The sequence below is a fragment of the Bos mutus genome, chromosome 12 (genome assembly GCF_027580195.1).
Source record: "Bos mutus isolate GX-2022 chromosome 12, NWIPB_WYAK_1.1, whole genome shotgun sequence".
Classification (NCBI taxonomy): domain Eukaryota; kingdom Metazoa; phylum Chordata; class Mammalia; order Artiodactyla; family Bovidae; genus Bos; species Bos mutus.
In genome coordinates this window covers 31862020-31880330 of record NC_091628.1, presented here as the reverse complement: position 1 = coordinate 31880330, position 18311 = coordinate 31862020, and the positions used below count along the sequence as shown (strand labels likewise).

The 18311-nt window shown below is 42.2% G+C and overlaps 1 protein-coding gene across 3 annotated transcripts in view; it reads right to left on the bottom strand.

Annotated features, from left to right (window-relative positions):
- FLT3 (fms related receptor tyrosine kinase 3) overlaps window positions 1–18311 on the bottom strand; it is a 69752-nt gene that overhangs the window by 36140 nt on the left and 15301 nt on the right. For all 3 annotated transcript variants that reach the window (XM_070380841.1, XM_070380840.1, XM_070380842.1), the window contains exons 2-5: window positions 16728–16846; window positions 11059–11261; window positions 7285–7400; window positions 2240–2369 (exon numbers count right to left, since the gene is read on the bottom strand). In XM_070380841.1, the coding sequence (XP_070236942.1) occupies window positions 2240–2369; window positions 7285–7400; window positions 11059–11261; window positions 16728–16832 (554 nt within the window). In that variant the 5' untranslated portion in view covers window positions 16833–16846. The remainder of the gene's footprint in view (window positions 1–2239; window positions 2370–7284; window positions 7401–11058; window positions 11262–16727; window positions 16847–18311) is intronic.

The window sequence follows — 18311 nt, the reverse complement described above, 5'->3', positions numbered from 1 at the left end:
AAAAGACAGAAAAGGGGTGGGGAAGAAAATGGAGAAAAGGAAAAGCACAATTAGGTTTTAATACAGCAACAAGGTGTAGGGTCTTTGAAGCTCTGAAGAGGACAAGCCGTGAGAGGGAGAGAGGCCAGGGCTGCAGAAGTGCCCAGGGTCCCCACAGCTCACAGAGGAGAGGGTGGTGTCACCTGAGACGAGCCAGCCCCACCTGGGGATCTGGGCTTCCCCAGTGGCTCAGTGCTAAAGAATCTGCCTGCAGTGCAGGTCACTCAGGTTTGATAAAATCCCCTGGAGGGCACGGGAACCCACTCCAGTATCCTTGCCTGGAGAATCCCCAAGGACAGAGGAGCCTGTCGGGCTGCAGTCCATGGGGTCGCAAAGAGTCACGACCGAAGCAACTTAGCACACACGCACAGGGACTGAAGGGACTTCTCCCTGCCCTCTCCCACCTCCCTAACTATCACCTTTCCCAAAGCAGGTACAGCTTTTGGAATAGTCACAGCTTTCTGTGACTATATACAGCTTCTGTGTACAATCACTTTTCTCCTCTTTATCACTTTAGTCAAATATATTCTTTGTTGTTTACGTATTATTCCTTGAGTTTTAAAAATGGCAACAATAATTCTTTTTAAATTACAATAATTTATTTTGTTTGGCCAAGTGGTAAGGGAAATCTTAGTCCCCTGACCAGGATGGAACCTGAGTCCCCTACATTGGAAGATCAGAGTCTAAACCACTGGACTGTCAGGGAAGTCCCAATAATAATTAATCTTTAAGACAACAATAATTGTTTATTGTAGAAATTTTGGAAAATCCAGAAAAACCCAAAGGAAAGAATTTTAATTTGCCCATATTCCTACCACCATGAGATGACCAACTGTTACTATTTTGCTGTGTGTAGCTTCCTAATCTTTTTCTTCTCTGTTCACACATTACATTTATATCTATAGGTAATCTCTTTTTCCTTCAAAATGTGGAATCCCAGTTTTATCATTTGGCAACCTGATTTTTTTTTTCGCCTTCTCTTTAGTCCCATTTTTCAATTAAAGTTGTTTAGTACATTTTAATTAGTTCAAACAGCATGAATCCTTACTTTGTGAACACTTAGGTATAACACATTTACAAGGTACTGACTATCTACCAGGAATTGTTCTGTGCGTTTCACGTGTACCGATTCATTTCCTCACAGACCGACCGATTCATTTCCTCACAGACCGCTACCAGCCCCACGCTTCTAATGAGCTGGCAAGGGGTTAAGTAACTCAAGGCCACACAGGTATAAGCACAGAAGGGTTCAGACCCAGGTAGATTCTACATCTTCAAACAATCATATCTGCTCTTCCAGAATACATGGAATAAGTACAAATTAAACATTCATTCACAGGGGATTTTTTTTATCTAGAGGGGATTATACACTAAAACCTGGACCTGGGACTTCCCTGGGGGCCCAGTGACTAAGACTCCATGCATCCAACTCAGGGGGCCAGGGATCCATCCCTGGTCAGGGAACTAGATCCCAAATGCCCCAACTAAGACCCAGTGCAGCCAAATAAGATAAAAGTAAAAAGTAAAAAACTTTAAAGTCTGGACCTTTTTTTTAAAAAAACACAACAGTTATAACTTTATTTATTAATTTGACTGTGCTGGATCTGTGCTGCTGTGTGGGCGTTCTCTGTAGTTGTGGTGAGTGGGGGCTACTCTCTAATTGGGGTACGCCAGCTTCTCATTGCGGTGGTTCTCGTGTTGCGGAGCATGGGCTCTAGGGCATGCGGGCTTCTGCCAGTTGCTGCATGTGGGCTCAGTAGTTGTGGTGCCCAAGCCCTAGAGCACAGGTCAATATTGTGGTGCCTGAGCCACCTTACTTGATTAGGGATCGAACCCATTTCTTCCACATTGGCAGATGGTTCTTTACTACTGGGCCACCAGGGAAGCCCTGGACCTTTCTTTTTCCCCCGACAGAGTCAACAACCCTGTAACTTTAAGTTAGAGAGTCAACAACCCTGAACTTAAAGGGTGCTAATTCATGTCCTGTGATATGCAGGGAGGGTCCTACAGGTCAGTGACATGACCAATGGGAGCTCCAAAGGCCCCCTCACTAAGACACGCCCCCCACTTCCCCCCTGGGAAGTCCACACCAATCATGCTTTAAAAGGGCATGTTTCTTGTTAACATGGTGATAACTTGTACATACAGTATGATGTCAACTATATTAGAGAAAGTCACAAGAGCCGTTCTCACGTCATACCTGTCACTCTGTGAATCGCAGAACACCCATTCCACCGTCGGTTCTGGAACACTCTCTGAGATGCAGACCAAGGCGTCCTGATTTTCCATTTTTCTAAAGTAAGGTTTTCTTAATGTGTAAAGCAGTGTATCTAAAGCATTATAAATTATTCATGTTTTAATATTAAAAATGTTTCATATGAAAAACATTAAAAAAAACAATAACTTAGTCTCCTCAAAAGAAGAATTCTACATCAAGAAAAGTTAATCTCTTATACTCTAGCAGTATCTTCCACTCCATTCCAAATATATATAATAACATAGCCCCTCCTCACTAATATATTAAACTCAACTCAGGCTGAAATGCTGACTGGCATTTATTCTCTTAGCTAATGTCTTTGGCTATTTCATGAATCCAAAGACAACTAAAGTTTAGCAGAGGGAAGCCAGGTAAAAAAACAAATATCAATATGCATGGGAAAAAGAAGAGCAGAAATAACATAAAGTTTATAACACATACTTATCTAGTTTTGAGGCTCAGCTTTCTGCCCACATGGAGAAGGGCATGGCAACCCACTCCAGTATTCTTGCCTGGAGAATCCCCATAGACAGAGGAACCTGGCGGGCTACAGTCCATGGGGTCACAAAGAGTCGGACACGACTGAGCAAGTAACACTTTCTGCCCACAATTTTATCTAGAACTAGGCAGAAATATAGTCGAACAGAGATAGAATTGAAACAGAATTAAGAGGTTTATTTTAGCCTCTTATTCACATTGAACCTCCCCCCTCCTCCTTCCTCCTATTTTCCCCTCCGTCTCCCCACGGTGCTTATCATATCATCTCTACTTCTGCTTGGAACCCTTAGCGACAGGAGTTCATGACCTCCCAGAGTAGATCCTTCCAGTTTGGAACCATTTTTTTTTTTTTAAAGAACGCTAAATTTCAATCTTCTTCCTTATAATCAATTCTTTTAAAATACTATAATACTTTATATATGTATATATATGCATATCAAAGATATACAAAGAGTAAATTTTGAAGCATAATAAATAAAAATGAAGATCTATGGATCCATGCTCTACTTAATAATTGCAATAATCATAAATACCTTTGAATCTACTTTTGTGTTTCTCTCCCTGTCTCAACCCTAGGTTAATTTTATCCTGAATTTTGTGTTTGTCATTTTCAAACTTTAAAAAATGTCTGTATCACATAGATGGGTGGCCCCAGACAGTATATTGGTTTGTTTGCTTGTTTCTGGGCTTCAACATGTGCAATCACTCAATATGCAGTCCTTCACAATTTCAGTTGTTTATCCAAACTTATTTTTAAGACTCATCCATGGTTATGCATGCATGTAGCTATGCTTAATTCAAAACTCTTGATGAAAGGGAAAGAGGAGAGTGAAAAAATTGGCTTAAAACTCAACATTCAGAAAACTAAGATCATGGAATCTGGTCCCATCACTTCATGGCAAATGGATGGGGAAACCGTGACAAATAAACAAAATAAAGTGACAGACTTTATTTTGGGGGCTCCAAAATCACTGCAGATGGTGACTGCAACCATGAAATTCAAAGATGCTTGCTCCTTGGAAGAAAAGCTATGACCAACCTAGACAGCATATTAAAAAGCAGAGACATTTCCTTTGCCAACAAAGGTCCATCTAGTCAAAGCTTTGGCTTTTCCAGTAGTCATGTATGGATGTGAGAGCTGGACTATAAAGAAAGCTGAGCGCCAAAGAATTGATGCTTTTGAACTGTGGTGTTGGAGAAGACTCTTGAGAGTCCCTTGGACTGCAGGAGATCCAACCAGTCCATCCTAAAGGAAATCAGTCCTAAATATTCATTGGAAGGACTGATGCTGAAGCTGAAATTCCAAAACTTTGGCCACCTGATGCAAAGAACTGACTCATTTGAAAAGACCCTGATGCTGGGAAAGACTGAAAGCGGGAGGAGAAGGGGACGACAGAGGATGAGATGGTTGGATGGCATCACCGACTCAATGAACACGAGTTTGAGTAAGCTCCGGGAGCTGGTGATGGGCCGGGAAGCCTGGTGTGCTGCAGTCCATGGAGTCACAGAATCAGACATGCCTGAGTGACTGAACTGAACTGAACTGCTGCTTAATTCATTTTGCTACCACTACCTTGTGGTCCACTGGTGGATATATCACAGTCTACTGTTCCATTTTCTTGTAGGGGACATTTGGGTGTTTCTTGTAGTTTGAATCACCAACAGTGGTCCTATGAACATCCTGTGCATTTCTACCAAGGCAGGTGTGTACATTCCTTTAACAATAGACCTCGGAGTGCAACTTCTGATCCCTACGGTGTGGATCCACGCATAATGACGATTTGTTTCCAACCATCCGGTGGGTATAAAATCATATCTCATTGTGGTCTTTTCTAAGATAATTTAAAATTTATTTATTTTATTATTTATTTTTGGCTGTGCTGGATCTTGGTTGCTGAGCAGGCTTTTCTCTAGTTTCAGCGAGTGGGGCCTTCTGTCCATTCCCGTGCATGGGCTTCTCCTTGCGGTGGCTGTTCTTGTTGCAGAGCACAGGCTCTAGAACATACAGGCTTCAGCTGTTGTGGCTCCTCAGCTCTAGGGCATAGGCTCACTAGTTGCGGTGCACAGGCTTAGCTGCCCCAAGGCATGTGGCATCGTCTTGGATCAGGGACCGAACCTCGTCTCCTGCCTTGGCTAGTGGATTCTTATCCACTGAGCCACCAGGGAAGCCCTTCATTGTGGTCTTAATTTGCATGTCTCAGCTATTAATTTAATATGTTTACTATATAGTGAAATATCTACTCGTGTCTTTTACTTTTCTACTAGTTTTTTTTCTTATTGATTTATAGAAGTTCTTTACATATTATGACTATTCAATCTTTGTTGATTATGTAAATTACAAACATCTTTTCCTATTGTATCATAGTTTTTACTATCTCTTCCTGTAGCTTCTGACCAGTGGTCCCAAGTCTACCTTCTAGAGCAATTTTTTTTTTAAGTGAAGCTTTGCTTCCATGGGAAAATCTTTCCAATATTTAAAACCATCCTGAGGTTAAGGAAGACCACTGCCATTGAAGATGTTTTTAACTAGTTAGCCCAGGTTTCCTGATGCACATCAGAAGAATTTCCTTTACGTTACACTGCAATCAATCTTCTGCTTTCCTCAAAATATTTCCTTTTCTTTGCTAAACATTCTTAATTCCCTTAGCTTCTCCTAACGTAAGAAATTCCAAGATTTTCACTATCCTGGTGGCTCTGTTTTGTCACTGTTCATCTGCAAAAATGTAGAACTGTAAATAGTAATTTTCCATGAATTTTCTTAACCCAGACATTACATTTTTGTGAATGCTGCCAAGGTTCAGATTTCCTTTTTTAGCAACCATAACATACTGTTGGTTAATACTGAACTTGTGGTTCACTAAACCCTTTCCTCTTTTTCGTGTTGACTGCTGCCAAGTCTACTCCACCTGATTTTTTTGAATCCCACCACCCAGCAGCACCGTTAAAAACAGTTGCAACTTACTTGAATGATTGTTGTGCTATTTTTATATTGTAAATCTTTTTCTTTTCATTTGTACATTGTAAATCTTAAGTGAAAAAAAGTTGCCCTAAGTATAATAAAGACAGCAGACACACATTTACTTTATACAAATTCAACACTTGGCAAAAAACAGAGGGAAAGAAAGAGAGAGGAAAAAATCTCTCATTCTCTTCCAACCTGAGGGCTTCCTGTCTCACAGAGTGGGGTGCAGGACTAGGGAGGGGTCAGGAACAAGACTAAAATCAAAGAGCAATGAGAGGTACCTCTTGACTTTTGACCTTCTAGGGCTCTGGCTCTTTACATATCAGAGTAATTGCCGGGCTTTTCAAAACAAACGTTGACAGATTTTGACTTTGCCTGGCTTTTGCCTGACAGGCTGACTTTGGAGCCTAACACCGTGTCCCCAGCCCCGTTCAGATGGGCCTTGTGGGAATCTAAATGGCTCTGCTCTTTGCAGCTCTGACTGCAAGACCCAGGGCAGGGAGGCTGGGAGTGCAGACCTGGCCAGGCTCAGCCTCCGGTCGTTGAGCCCCGCACCGCTATGGGCCGGGACACACAGGCACTGCACCCTGCAAGTCACACCAAAGTGCAGCCAGGGAGCCTGATTTACAGTGGATGAACCAGAGCTTCTGGAGTGCTGCCCTGGCCCCTAAAGGCAGCGGGACCCATGTGAACGCACCACTTCTAGCCCCGTTTGTCATGTGGGGTAAACCATGGTGGGGGGGCGGTACAAGGCTGAGTCTGCACAACCTCCAGGCCTGGCAGAACTTGGTGGAGAGAAGGAGAAGCCAGAAGACATGCCAGAGGTGGTTTTGCCAACTGCACAGCTGTGTCCCCGTCCTCCCCTGGCCCCCCAACACCCCGGGTGAGAAACTCTGCCTTGCTCCTGATGGTCTGCATAGCAATGGGAGCATTGCAATGAACACAGCAGCTGCCAGCTCCGTATGGTTATTTAAATTCAACTTTCAATCAATTAAGATGAAATAAAGTGACAACTTTGGTGCCCAGTCACACTGGCTATATTTCAAATGTTCACCAGCCACCTGTGGCCAGTGGCTACCTTGCTGGACAGAGCAGACACAGACATTCTCATTGCCTAAGCTTGTGCAATCCTGTGAGATATGTCTGTGTAACCCCATTTTACAGATCAGAACACTGAGGCTCAGAGAAGATGCCGTGACCCGCCCAAAGCAGTCACATCAGATCCAAACTAAGGACTCAGGTCTTCTGACTCTAAGGTCAAAATGCTTTTCACTTCTTCCTTGTCATCTGTCCGTCAGTGAAAAAAAATGGGGAGCCCCAAAATAGAGGTTCTGAAGAGCGCTCACCCTCAGTCTGTGGGTCACAGCAGAGTCTCAATAGGCGATGGGGGAGGTTGAAATGAGTTCAATTAATTCAGCCACATGTCGAGGGAAACCTGGTTAAACTGTCTGGGGCACCTGGTAAGAGCTCTTAGATTCCAACCACCCCTTTAGAATATTGAGAAAACCTAGGAGCAAATGGCACTTACTTCTTAGACTCACTGTAAACAATACTGTGTAATTGGTAGCTGCACTCTGAATCAAAAGTCGGTATTCTCCAGCTTGGGTTTCTGTCATTTTCAAAATGACCATGGAAAAAACTCCTCTGAAACACAAGAAAGAGAACTGGTTAATCTGGAAAACGTGTGAAACAAAAACCATCAAATTTCACACTGAGTCAGAAGGCAGTTGGGCAGCTCTGGTTCATCTCCGTGGAGAACAAAGCTCCTATCCTGCGCCCGACACTCAGCTTGGGCCTTGTTAGTTTGACCTTGACCTTGATCCGGTCCCTCCCTGGGGAGTGAGCGCCTTCACCTCATGCTACCCAAGCCCCTTGGAGGAAAAACTCCTGCCAAAACCATACAGACTTGGTGGGATGCCTTCCTTAGTAGCAGGGCAGCATTCCTGCCAACGACAAAGCATCCTCCATAGGCTTGTCTGCCAGTCACCTGGTCACATGCCTTGGTGCCCCGTTTGCAGAACCACATGATGGAACAAGCAAGATGTGCTGAGACTAAGAATAGTCCGTTTTGTGCCCTATCCGTCCAGAGGAAAGAATTCAAGTAAAATCAGACACAAAGCATTTTCCTATGAGATAATAATTACACTGATACATCACATGGATGTAAGGAGAGAGATGTCTCAATGTGAGTATTTCTAAGTTTTCAGATACTTGGTAAAGATCAATCTGCCTAGGGGCCTTCGTTTCCCAGGTGGCACTAGTGGTCAAGAACCTGCCTGCCAATGCAGAGGATGTAAGAGATGTGGGTTCAATCCCTGGGTCAGGAAGATCCCCTGGAGGAGGGCATGACAACCCACTCCAGTATTCTTGTCTGGAGAATCCCCATGGACAGAGGAGCCTGGCGGGCTACAGTCCATAGGGTCACAAAGAGTCAGACACAACTTAGCGACCAAACAACAACAAATATGTATTTTTTGCTCATGCAGGTGTTTTGACACGCTTGCTTTCTTTCTCTGAACTCTTCACATTCCTAGTACCATGTGTGAACTCTTGGGTATCTCATACAAAACTCTGAGATGGTTATCAGATCTGTCTGGTTATGAGTCTGAGAGCAGATTTAATTTCTGTGTGAGTGTGTGTGTGCACGCGCGTGTGTGCTCAGTTGTGTCTTGACTCTGTGACCCCCCGGACTGTAGCCACCAGGCTCCTTTGTTCATGAGATTCTCCAGGAAAGAATACTGGAGTGGGTTGCCATTGCCTTCTCCAGGGGATCTTCCCAACCCAGGGATCGAACCCGTGTCTCTTGTGTCTCCTGTATTGGCAGGCCGATTCTTTACCACTGTACCGCCTGGGAAGCCCTTAATTTCTGTAACTCTTTGCTATGGAGAAGTTGCTAAAAATGTCTTAGTACTAGGTTAACTAACCCACAAAAGACCTATGACTTTGGCTGCCTGACCTATAACAAAAAAAGGCACTCTTTCAGAAGAGTAAAAAGAACCCTAATTTTTTATTTTTCTTTTGGTCTCAAGCTAAGAGCTGTTGTGGCATTTCATATATGCATATCTATATATCTATATACCTATCTATCTATCTATAATATATATGTATATATATTAGTCTCTAAGAAGAGATTTCATTTTGTTTTACGGGAATTCTGTGGTGTGTGGGAAAAATGATCATTTACATGCTTTGTAGCACACACAGAGTGATAACATCATGTGGTATTAGATTTTAATAAAATTACTGGAACATTTCTTTAAGGCAAAATGCTTAATAACAGAGTGCTTTACTTTAACCCCAAGGTAAACGTAAGCAAAAAAAGAGAAGTGAGTAATATGGCCTCAAAAGAGGAAAGGAAAATGAATGTGCTCTAAGGTTTAGAACCAGACTTCAGAATTATAGCTACTGGCCTGAAAACTACTTCAATGTTGGTCTGACCTTATAGAAACAAATTAGAATCCTTGGTACAAGCCAATCATGGGTGTTCTCCCGTGTCCCAGGCAGGTGGCATGGAGCTCTCTTTGGGTCATTGAGGGGCCGTTTTCTGCATTGCTTCTAGAAAGACAATGCCTCTGCTAGTTTTGGGATGCCAGAGCAACCCAAGAATTAGAGAATAAAGCAGTGTAGAATTAGTAAGTGGGCATTCAAATGGCCCGTGCCGCCTGCTTCCTACCCTCCTTGGTCGTGGACAGCAGCGGGCTGCAGTCGGCACAGGGTTAGAGTCAGGGCTTTGCTGTCAATCTAAGACATGTTTCTGGACCCTGACACCAATGCTCACCACACAGAGGTCAATTTCTAATGTTTCATAATATTATACATTGCAATTCTGCTCATCATACTAGGAAACAAAACAGGTAAGCAATTCCCAGAAAGAAGCTTCTCACTACTTTAACTAGTCAGCTCTTTGCTACTTTAACCAGAATGGAAGAGAAATTTTCTAATTTTTTATCTTTAAGACAAAATACAATGAAAACACAAGCCATTGGAATTCCCTGGCGGTCCAATGGTTTATAATCTGCCTGCCGATGCAGGGGATTTGGGTTTGACCCCTGGTCTGGGAAGAATCTACATCCTGTAAGGCAACCGAGCCCATGCGCCACAACCACTGAGCCCGCACTCCAGAGCCTGTGTGATCCAGCAAGAGAAGCCACCGCAACGAGAGGCCCTTGCACTACAGTGAGAGAGAAGCCCCCGCTCGCTGCAACTAGAGAAAGTCCATGCATAGCCATGAAGATCCATGGAGCCAAAAATAAAATAAGTAAATAAAATTTTTGAAAAACAAGCCACCTTTAAAATCTCAAACAATCTTTTCACTATTTGTTTTACATTTTGTCAGCTATCACTACGTTCTTAGGCCCCAGCTGCTCAGTCTCTCAATCATGTCCAACCCCATGGACTGTGGCCTGCCAGGTTCCTCTGTCCATGGGATTTCCCAGGGAAGAATACTGGAGTGGCTTGCGATTTCCTCCTCCAAGGGATCTTTCCAACCCAGGGATCAAACCTGCATCTCCTATGTCTCCTGCATTGGCAGGTGGATTCTTTACCTGGTACCTTTACTAGTACCACCTGGGAAGCCCTTCTTCTTCTGCTGTTGCTGCTGCTAAGTCGCTTCAGTCATGTCCAACTCTGTGTGACCCCATAGACGTCAGCTCACCAGGCTCCCCTGTCCCTGGGATTCTCCAGGCAAGAACACTGGAGTGGGTTGCCATTTCCTTCTCCAATGCATGAAAGTGAAAAGTGAAAATGAAGTCGCTCAGTCGTGTCTGACTCTGTGCAACCTCATGGACTGCAGCCTACCAGGCTCCACCGTCCATGGGATTTAGGCCCTAAATATACCATATATGTCTATATAACTTTTTAAATTAATAGACTTTATTTTTTAGTACAATTTTACATTTATGGGAAAACAGCATAAACACAGAGATCCTGAACACACCCTTCCCCATCCCCCCCACCACCCCCAGTTTTCCTATTACTAACATCTTGCATACGTGTGGTGTATTTGCTACAAGTGATAAACCAATACTGATATTAACTCAAGTCCATAGTTTACATTAGGACTCACTTTTGGTGTTGTTTACCCTGTGCATTTTGACTGCTATAAAATGTCATGAATCCATGCCCTAACTAATTTTTTGGTTCACTTTATTTCACTGGAGATAAGAGTTACAATGGACGTCTTACAGCAGTCTGAAAAGAAACTCCAAATGAAGCAAGAATGCCTTTTTTTCTTTTTAATGGGAAGAAAGTATTCCTCCAAAAATCCTTGTGGTTACACATTGCCGCCCTGGCTCCCGCTTACCTGTTTTGTAAATCCAAGTGTGGCTGGCAGTTTAGGTAGCTGTGTTTAAAGACCCAGAGACAGGAAGTGTTCCCTGGGGCGGAGACCAGTACTTGCAGTGTGATGGACGCAGCCACGTCCACCTGCACCGTGGCCGCTTCATAGATGGTCTCTGTGCCCTCGGGCCTCAACGCACATGCCAGGTCTTCCCGGGATTCTGATGCCTACGTCATCGATGAAACAACGTGAATTTACTACAAGGGCAGGTTTAATAACTCTTCCTTTTAGCTGGAAACTTTACCAAATACATACATGTTGAAATACTGCATACAACACCCAAGCGCATCATAACCCATGGAGGACATATCACTGACTAAAATTTATATTAGTTATAATTCTCTAAGGAAAAGACAGATAATTTTAGGCTGCATTTCTAAAAATGCTTTATAGACTGTTATAGGTTGAGTTGTGCTACCCCCAAATTCAGAAAAGGGCGGCAGAAGATGAGATGTTTGGATAGCATCACCGACTCAATGAACATGAGTTTGACCATACTCCAGGAGATGATGAAGGATAGGGGAGCCTGGTGTGCTGCAGTCCATGGGGTCACAAAGAGTTAGACACAACTGAGCAACTGAGCAACAACAGGAAGAAATAACAAAACAAAGTGAAATGTGATGTGCTTGATAAACAGAAGTCCACTACTTTGGACGGTGCATTTAAGTGCTCTGGACCTTCAGAGCAGGGAGAAGTGACTTCCAGGCGGGGACAGTGGGGGTGGAGATGCTCCAGTGGAGTGCAGCAACTGAGCTGGATCTTAAAAGATGAACACAGAATAAAGTAAACCAAGAACAACAACAACAAAATCCTGACATGCCAGAAGAAAATATTTGCTATGCGTATGACAAATAAAGGAAATAAAGTGCTAATACCCTTAGTATGTAAAGAATTTTTTTAAACATTGAGAGACACAGAAGCAAAAACACGATAGAGAAAAGGGAAAAAGAAATAAATAGACAATTCACAAAAACGTTATAAAGAATGGCTCTTAGGCACATGAGAAAATGTTCAAATACACATATGATCAGAAAAAAACAACATTGAGATAGCACTTATCTATCACACTAGCAAAATTTTGTTGGTGAGGCTATAAGGAAATATCCACTCTCATACATTGCTGGAGGAAGGCAAACTGGTGCACCCTTCTAGGGCAGGTCTGGAATTCACCAACACCTAATAGAACTATTATGCACTTCACCCTCTCAGCCAGCAATCCCATTTTGAGGACTATATGTCCAACAATTGACTGAACATCATTTATAATTGCAAAATATTAGAAACTACCTAAGTGCTTGCACATAGGAAAGCACTTAAGTGCTCATACACAGCAGAGTGACGGAATAAATTATGGCCCATCCACACAATCGAGGACATGCAGTTATAGAGAAGGATGAGGACAAGCTCCATGAACTGATTTGCAGTGATTTCCTAGGCAGATGCTAAGTGAAGAAAGCTGGGTTCAAAATGTTTCTACTTTCAGTTACGCTATCCTTTGGGTAACAAGGAAGGCGACTAAGACAATACACATGTATCTGCTCATTTGTGCACAAGAAATACAGGACTAATATAAAAACCTTAAGGGACTGGCTCACTACAGGAGATAGATGGGGAAAGGAGGAAACTTGGAAGTAGGGATGAAGAAGGCATGACATTTCTATGAGTATGTCTTTTATCACATAGCTTTAGCTTTCAGGACCAGAATCTTGTTTCAGATACTCACAAAATAAATCATTAACATCAACCAGGATATGGGGGAACTAAAAATGGAATGCAAACCAAGTGAACTTAACTGCATCACAAATAACTAACATAATCAGAGTGAAGGGATTGGGAAAGAAAGGAACAAACTTAAGTAACTTGGGAAAAGAATGCTTTGGATGGTATGAGGTTAAAGACAAAAAGAATTGCACACAAGTACTGTATTCCCAGGGGCTTCCCAGGGTGGCTCTAGTGGTAAAGAACCTTCCTGCCAATGCAGGAGATGTTAGAGACATGGGTTCAATCCCCAGGTCAGGAAGATCCCCTGGAAAAGAGCATGGCAACCCACTCCAATATTCTTGCCTAGGGGCATCCCATGGACAGAGAAGCCTGGAGGGCTACAGTCCATAGCGTCGCTAAGAGTTGGACACGACTGAAGAGACTTAGCACACACGCACTGTATTCTAGTTGCTAAATCTTTTTCTCACTGGGATCTGGGTAAGCAACTCTGACACACCAGCATGTGCATGCTAAGTCGCCTCAGTCATGACCGACTCTTTGCGACCCCACGGACTGTAGTCCACCAGGCTACAGACTCTGTCCATGGGATTCTCCAGGCAAGAATACTAGAGTGGGCTGCCATTTACACCAGAAATGAATATTATTATTGAATGATAATAAAGTAAATTATTTTAGATAATGAAAGCCAGGGGTCTTACTGTCAGAGAGAGAAGTACAACTGAGGAAAGAGAGAAAGGTAGAATGAACCCTTTGGTGCTGAATTGAATCACAGTTATCAGCATGAACTCATGGTGATACATAGATAGATAGAGATGATAAAGAGATAAATATAGTGTGTATGGATGGGGCGGCAGGTAGTATACAAGCATGTATATCCTACCTGTGTCTGCCAAGAAAACCTAGAAGCAACAATGCTCAGGAGCAATAAGCACACTCAGCTCTCAGATCTTGGTTTCTAAATACTATTCTCCATGAAACCAATGCTTCTTGGAAAAGTGGTTAGTTCCAGCGCCAACACAGGAAAAATACAAGATGAGCCTGAACTATGCTGTAGTGCCAAAAAGTAAGGGTGTGCTTCAAAAATTATGCGGACATGTTGAAAAGACACAGGAACCAAGCTGAAGTAGCTCCCAATGACCAAAGCTGGAAACATCTGAGCCCCCAAATAAAGTGTTAGTTTGGGGCTATAATCCATGCAATAAAATAAGTATCTATAAGTCTAGACTGATTAAATAAATAACATGGAGAGAAGAGACAGCTCTTCCTCGCAGAAAGATTCCAGTTAGGAACAAGTTAGGGAGTTGCTCCCTAATTCCAGTTAGGGAACAAGGGGCAAAGAAGCTCATCATCAGGAAAACATCACAGTAATAATGGTTATAGGCAAGATCCACCAGTGGACGCTAAAATCAGTGGGGTGAAAAACGGAGGAGAAACAGAATATTTGTATCTCCCCCCAATCCTTTTTAACTACAAAGGAAAAATAGTAGCCTTGTAGGGGAGAAACTCAGGACACACCACCTTAATCTTCAAACAGAAATGATAATGATGGGAAATCTCAGATTTGAAACAATTAAGTGAATTGTGGAAACAGTAAAATAATCCTATTTTGATCCCAGGCTATACTGTGATACAGCTCAGGATGGAGTTGCTTATTTATTAGAGCTGCCTTGGTCAGCTTTGTCAACTAAAGAGTGCTTGGTTCTTCAAAAAACCTCTGAACTATAAGAGTTTTAGAAAGATGTCTCATCTGAGAACCGTGAACTATGGAAGAAATCAAGACTGCTTTTGAGAAAAGCCACTGACACCCTGATAATCCATCTTACATCGAAGCAGGAAAATACCCAGAAGGAGCGCCTTCAGCTTCAGGAAGGCGAAAGTTCAGTTTTTCCACAGTTAGGATGGTTGCTTGATGTGGTTTAGGAACTACTAGGTCCTAATACAATCCTGAATATTGCATAAGAGTACAATTTATTCTACATAAAAAAGATAATACAGAGCTTAATACTAGAAACCAAGACCAATTATCTTGGATTTTTTTAAAAAGATTGTGATTTATAAGAAAGCACTTAAATGTGTGCAGCTATTTTCTCACATTGAAAAGACACTAAAAGTTTAAAACATCACAGCAAATAATAGTAAAATTTTTTCTTGTCTGCACTAAAATAATCATGTACACCAAATGTCTTAGTTATTAACAAGCCAATGTGTTAATGACACCAATATCTGTTAAAAATTTAAACCCAAATAAATAAGTAAATAAACAAACAAACTATACTTTTGTGCTATGTGTACTCTATAAAAGAAAACAGAGTAACTATAGCTTTGTATGAATCCTTAACTGGATAAAAACCATCAGATCAGATCAGATCAGTCACTCAGTCGTGTCCGACTCTTTGCGACCCCATGAATCGCAGCACGCCAGGCCTCCCTGTCCATCACCATCTCCCGGAGTTCACTCAAACTCACGTCCATCGAGTTGGTGATGCCATCCAGCCATCTCATCCTCAGTCGTCCCCTTCTCCTCCTGCCCCCAATCCCTCCTAGCATCAGAGTCTTTTCCAATGACTCAACTCTTCGCATGAGGTGGCCAAAGTACTGGAGTTTCAGCTTTAGCATCATTCCTTCCAAAGAACACCCAGGGCTGATCTTTAGAATGGACTGGTTGGATCTCCTTGCAGTCCAAGGGACTCTCAAGAGTCTTCTCCAACATAGAATTGGTTAATTTATGGTCACTTTTTATTGTATATAGACTTCTAATATTTTCAGTTTCTTGATCGTTTAAGCTTCCTTCATTTGAGTAAACACCTAGGCTATGTTAGCTGAATAGTATTAAGAAGAGTAATGGAAAACAAGGGTGGAACTTGAAGGAGTCAGAGCCAGTCTATGGAGTGATATGCACGTCGACTGAAGTCATGAGAAGACCAAGCCAGGCTGTAAAGGATGTAGCTATGCCTCAAGAAGAATAGTCTGAGGCCTCCCTGGTGGCTCAGGGGTACAGACCACCTACCAAAGCAGGGGACACGGGTTCGATCCCTGGGTGGGGAAGATCCCACATGCCATGGGACAACTAAGTCTGTGTGCCGCAACTGCTGGAGCCCGCGCGCCCTAGAGCCTGTGCTCAACAACAAGGGAAGCCCGGGCACAGCATCTAGAACAGCCCCAGACCTCTGCAACCAGAGAAAGCCCACGCAAAGCAACAGAGACTCGGTGCAGCCCAAAATTAATTGAGAAAAAGAAAAGAAAAGAAAAGAAAAGTTCGGCAGCCCTATCCGAGCTGAACTGTAGAAGGAAGAAGGCACTTACAATATTATTGTGACTATGAGGGCTGGAATTAGGGAAGTGGCAGGGAGACTGGAGAATATGAGGTGGTTAAATGAGAACTAGGAAAGAAAAGAAATTGATAAGACTTGGTAACTGACCAAATGTGAGGGCAGAGAAAGGAAGCAGTCCAAAGTGAGGCTGAGCTTTCAAGCTTAGGATCTAGATGGGGCTGTAAACAGAAATCCATTAAAACAAGATGTTTGGGGAAATAGAAATGAAGTAAATTATATAGGTGGGTCTTAATGAGCAAATGGAAAAAATCTATTTATGTAAACCCAGGAGGCAGTTGGAAATTTAGAGATTCGGGGTGTGAGAGAGAAGCCTGGCTTTATTTTAAGGAGAAAAGGAAATCTTTGTTTCTTATTCATTCTGAGTATCACTGTCCTTCCAGAATCTAAGCCCAAAGACAATGTGACTCTTGTTGGGATGGAGTCCCAGGTAACAATGAGTAGAGATGCTCATCAATACCCCACATGAATGCATAGTTACTTAAATATATAAAAAGAAAAGCTCATAAGCCATAGCAAGTCTCAATAGCTTACAAAGTATGGTCTCCAGAGAAAATAGCTAAAATTTTACTATTACTTTACCATGGGATTTGATGATGTCCTCACTGATGAATCATTGTTTCCATGGTTGATTAAAACACACTTGATCTCAGGCAGATCTTGATTTGTAATAGTCTGGAATATCATTGTGGAAAAAACAACTGTGAAAGCAAACAAAGGCAGTGATGTTGATACATGCACACCTTAAAAAGAAAATATGTATTCATCTTACAATTAAAATGTAATCAAGGGAAAGTGGCCAACAGGAAAGCATGCAGGAAGTATAATTTCACAAAAGGCAAGTCTTACTATCAATCTTGAGCAGAGGTCCTTAGAGCAGTGTTTTCCAAGGGAACATTCTTGGGTGATGGAAATATTCCTTATCTGTGCAGTTCAACAGGGTGGTCCTTAGCTGCATTTAGCATTAAGCATTTGAAGTGAGGCTAGTGCAACTGAAGACTGGTTATTTGTATACCAGCCATTTTTTTCTTCTTTATGGTTTCCTGGTGCATATACAAGTTACATTTATGGTACAGTGTAGCCTTTTAAGCTTATAACAGCATTATACCCAAGAATACAATGTGTATACCTTAACTAAAACATACTTTCTTGCTAAAAAATGCTAACCATCATCTGAGCCTTCAGTGAATTGTAGTTCTAACATCAAAGATCACTGATCAAAGATCACCAAAACAACTATAATAATAGTGAAAACATTTGAAATATTGTGAGAATTACCAAAACGTGACATAGAGATACAAAACGTGCAAATGCTGTTTTATCATCACATAATTTTGAATTTCCCAGTTTTCTTCTTGTAGCTGAGTTCTGGTTTCACACCACTGTGATCAGAAATATCCTGGAGAATGTTCCGAGTGAGCTTGAGAAGACTGTATATTCACTGCTGTTAGATGGCATGTTCTGTAAATGTCTGCTAGGTCCACCTAGTCTAACACGTAGTTTAAGTCCGATGTTTCCTTACTGATTTTATGTCTAGATGATCTATCCTTTGTTGAAACTGGGGTACTGAGGTCCCTTTGTGTTGTTGCATTGTTATTTCTCCCTTCAGGTCTGTTAGCATTTGCTTAATTTCTTTAGGTGCTCCTATGGCAGGTGCATAAATATTTATACATGTCATATTCTCTATTGGGTGACCATTTTTACCTCTTATGACAGTCTTTGGCTAAAGTCTATTTCGTCTGAGGTAAGTATAGATATCTCTACTTTTGGTTTCCATGAGCATGCAGTATCTTTTTCCATCCCTTTACTTTTAGTCTGCGTGTGTCTTTAAAACTGATTAGGAACTTCCCAGGTGGCCCAGCGGTTAAGAATCCACCAGCCAATACAGGGGACACAGGTTTGATTTCTGGTTTGGGCAGATCCCACGTGCCTTGGAGCAGCTAAGCCTGCTAGCCCCTCCACTGAAGCCAGTGCACTCTGGAGTCCACGTACCACAACTACTGAGCCCACACACTACAATCAGAGAATCCATGCACTGCAATGGAAAAGATCCTGCATGCTTCAACTAAGACCCAACACAGCCAAATAAATAAAATCAATAAGTATTTTTATTTTTATTTATTTTTTGAGCTTTTACTTCTTTATTTTATTTATTTAATTTTTAAA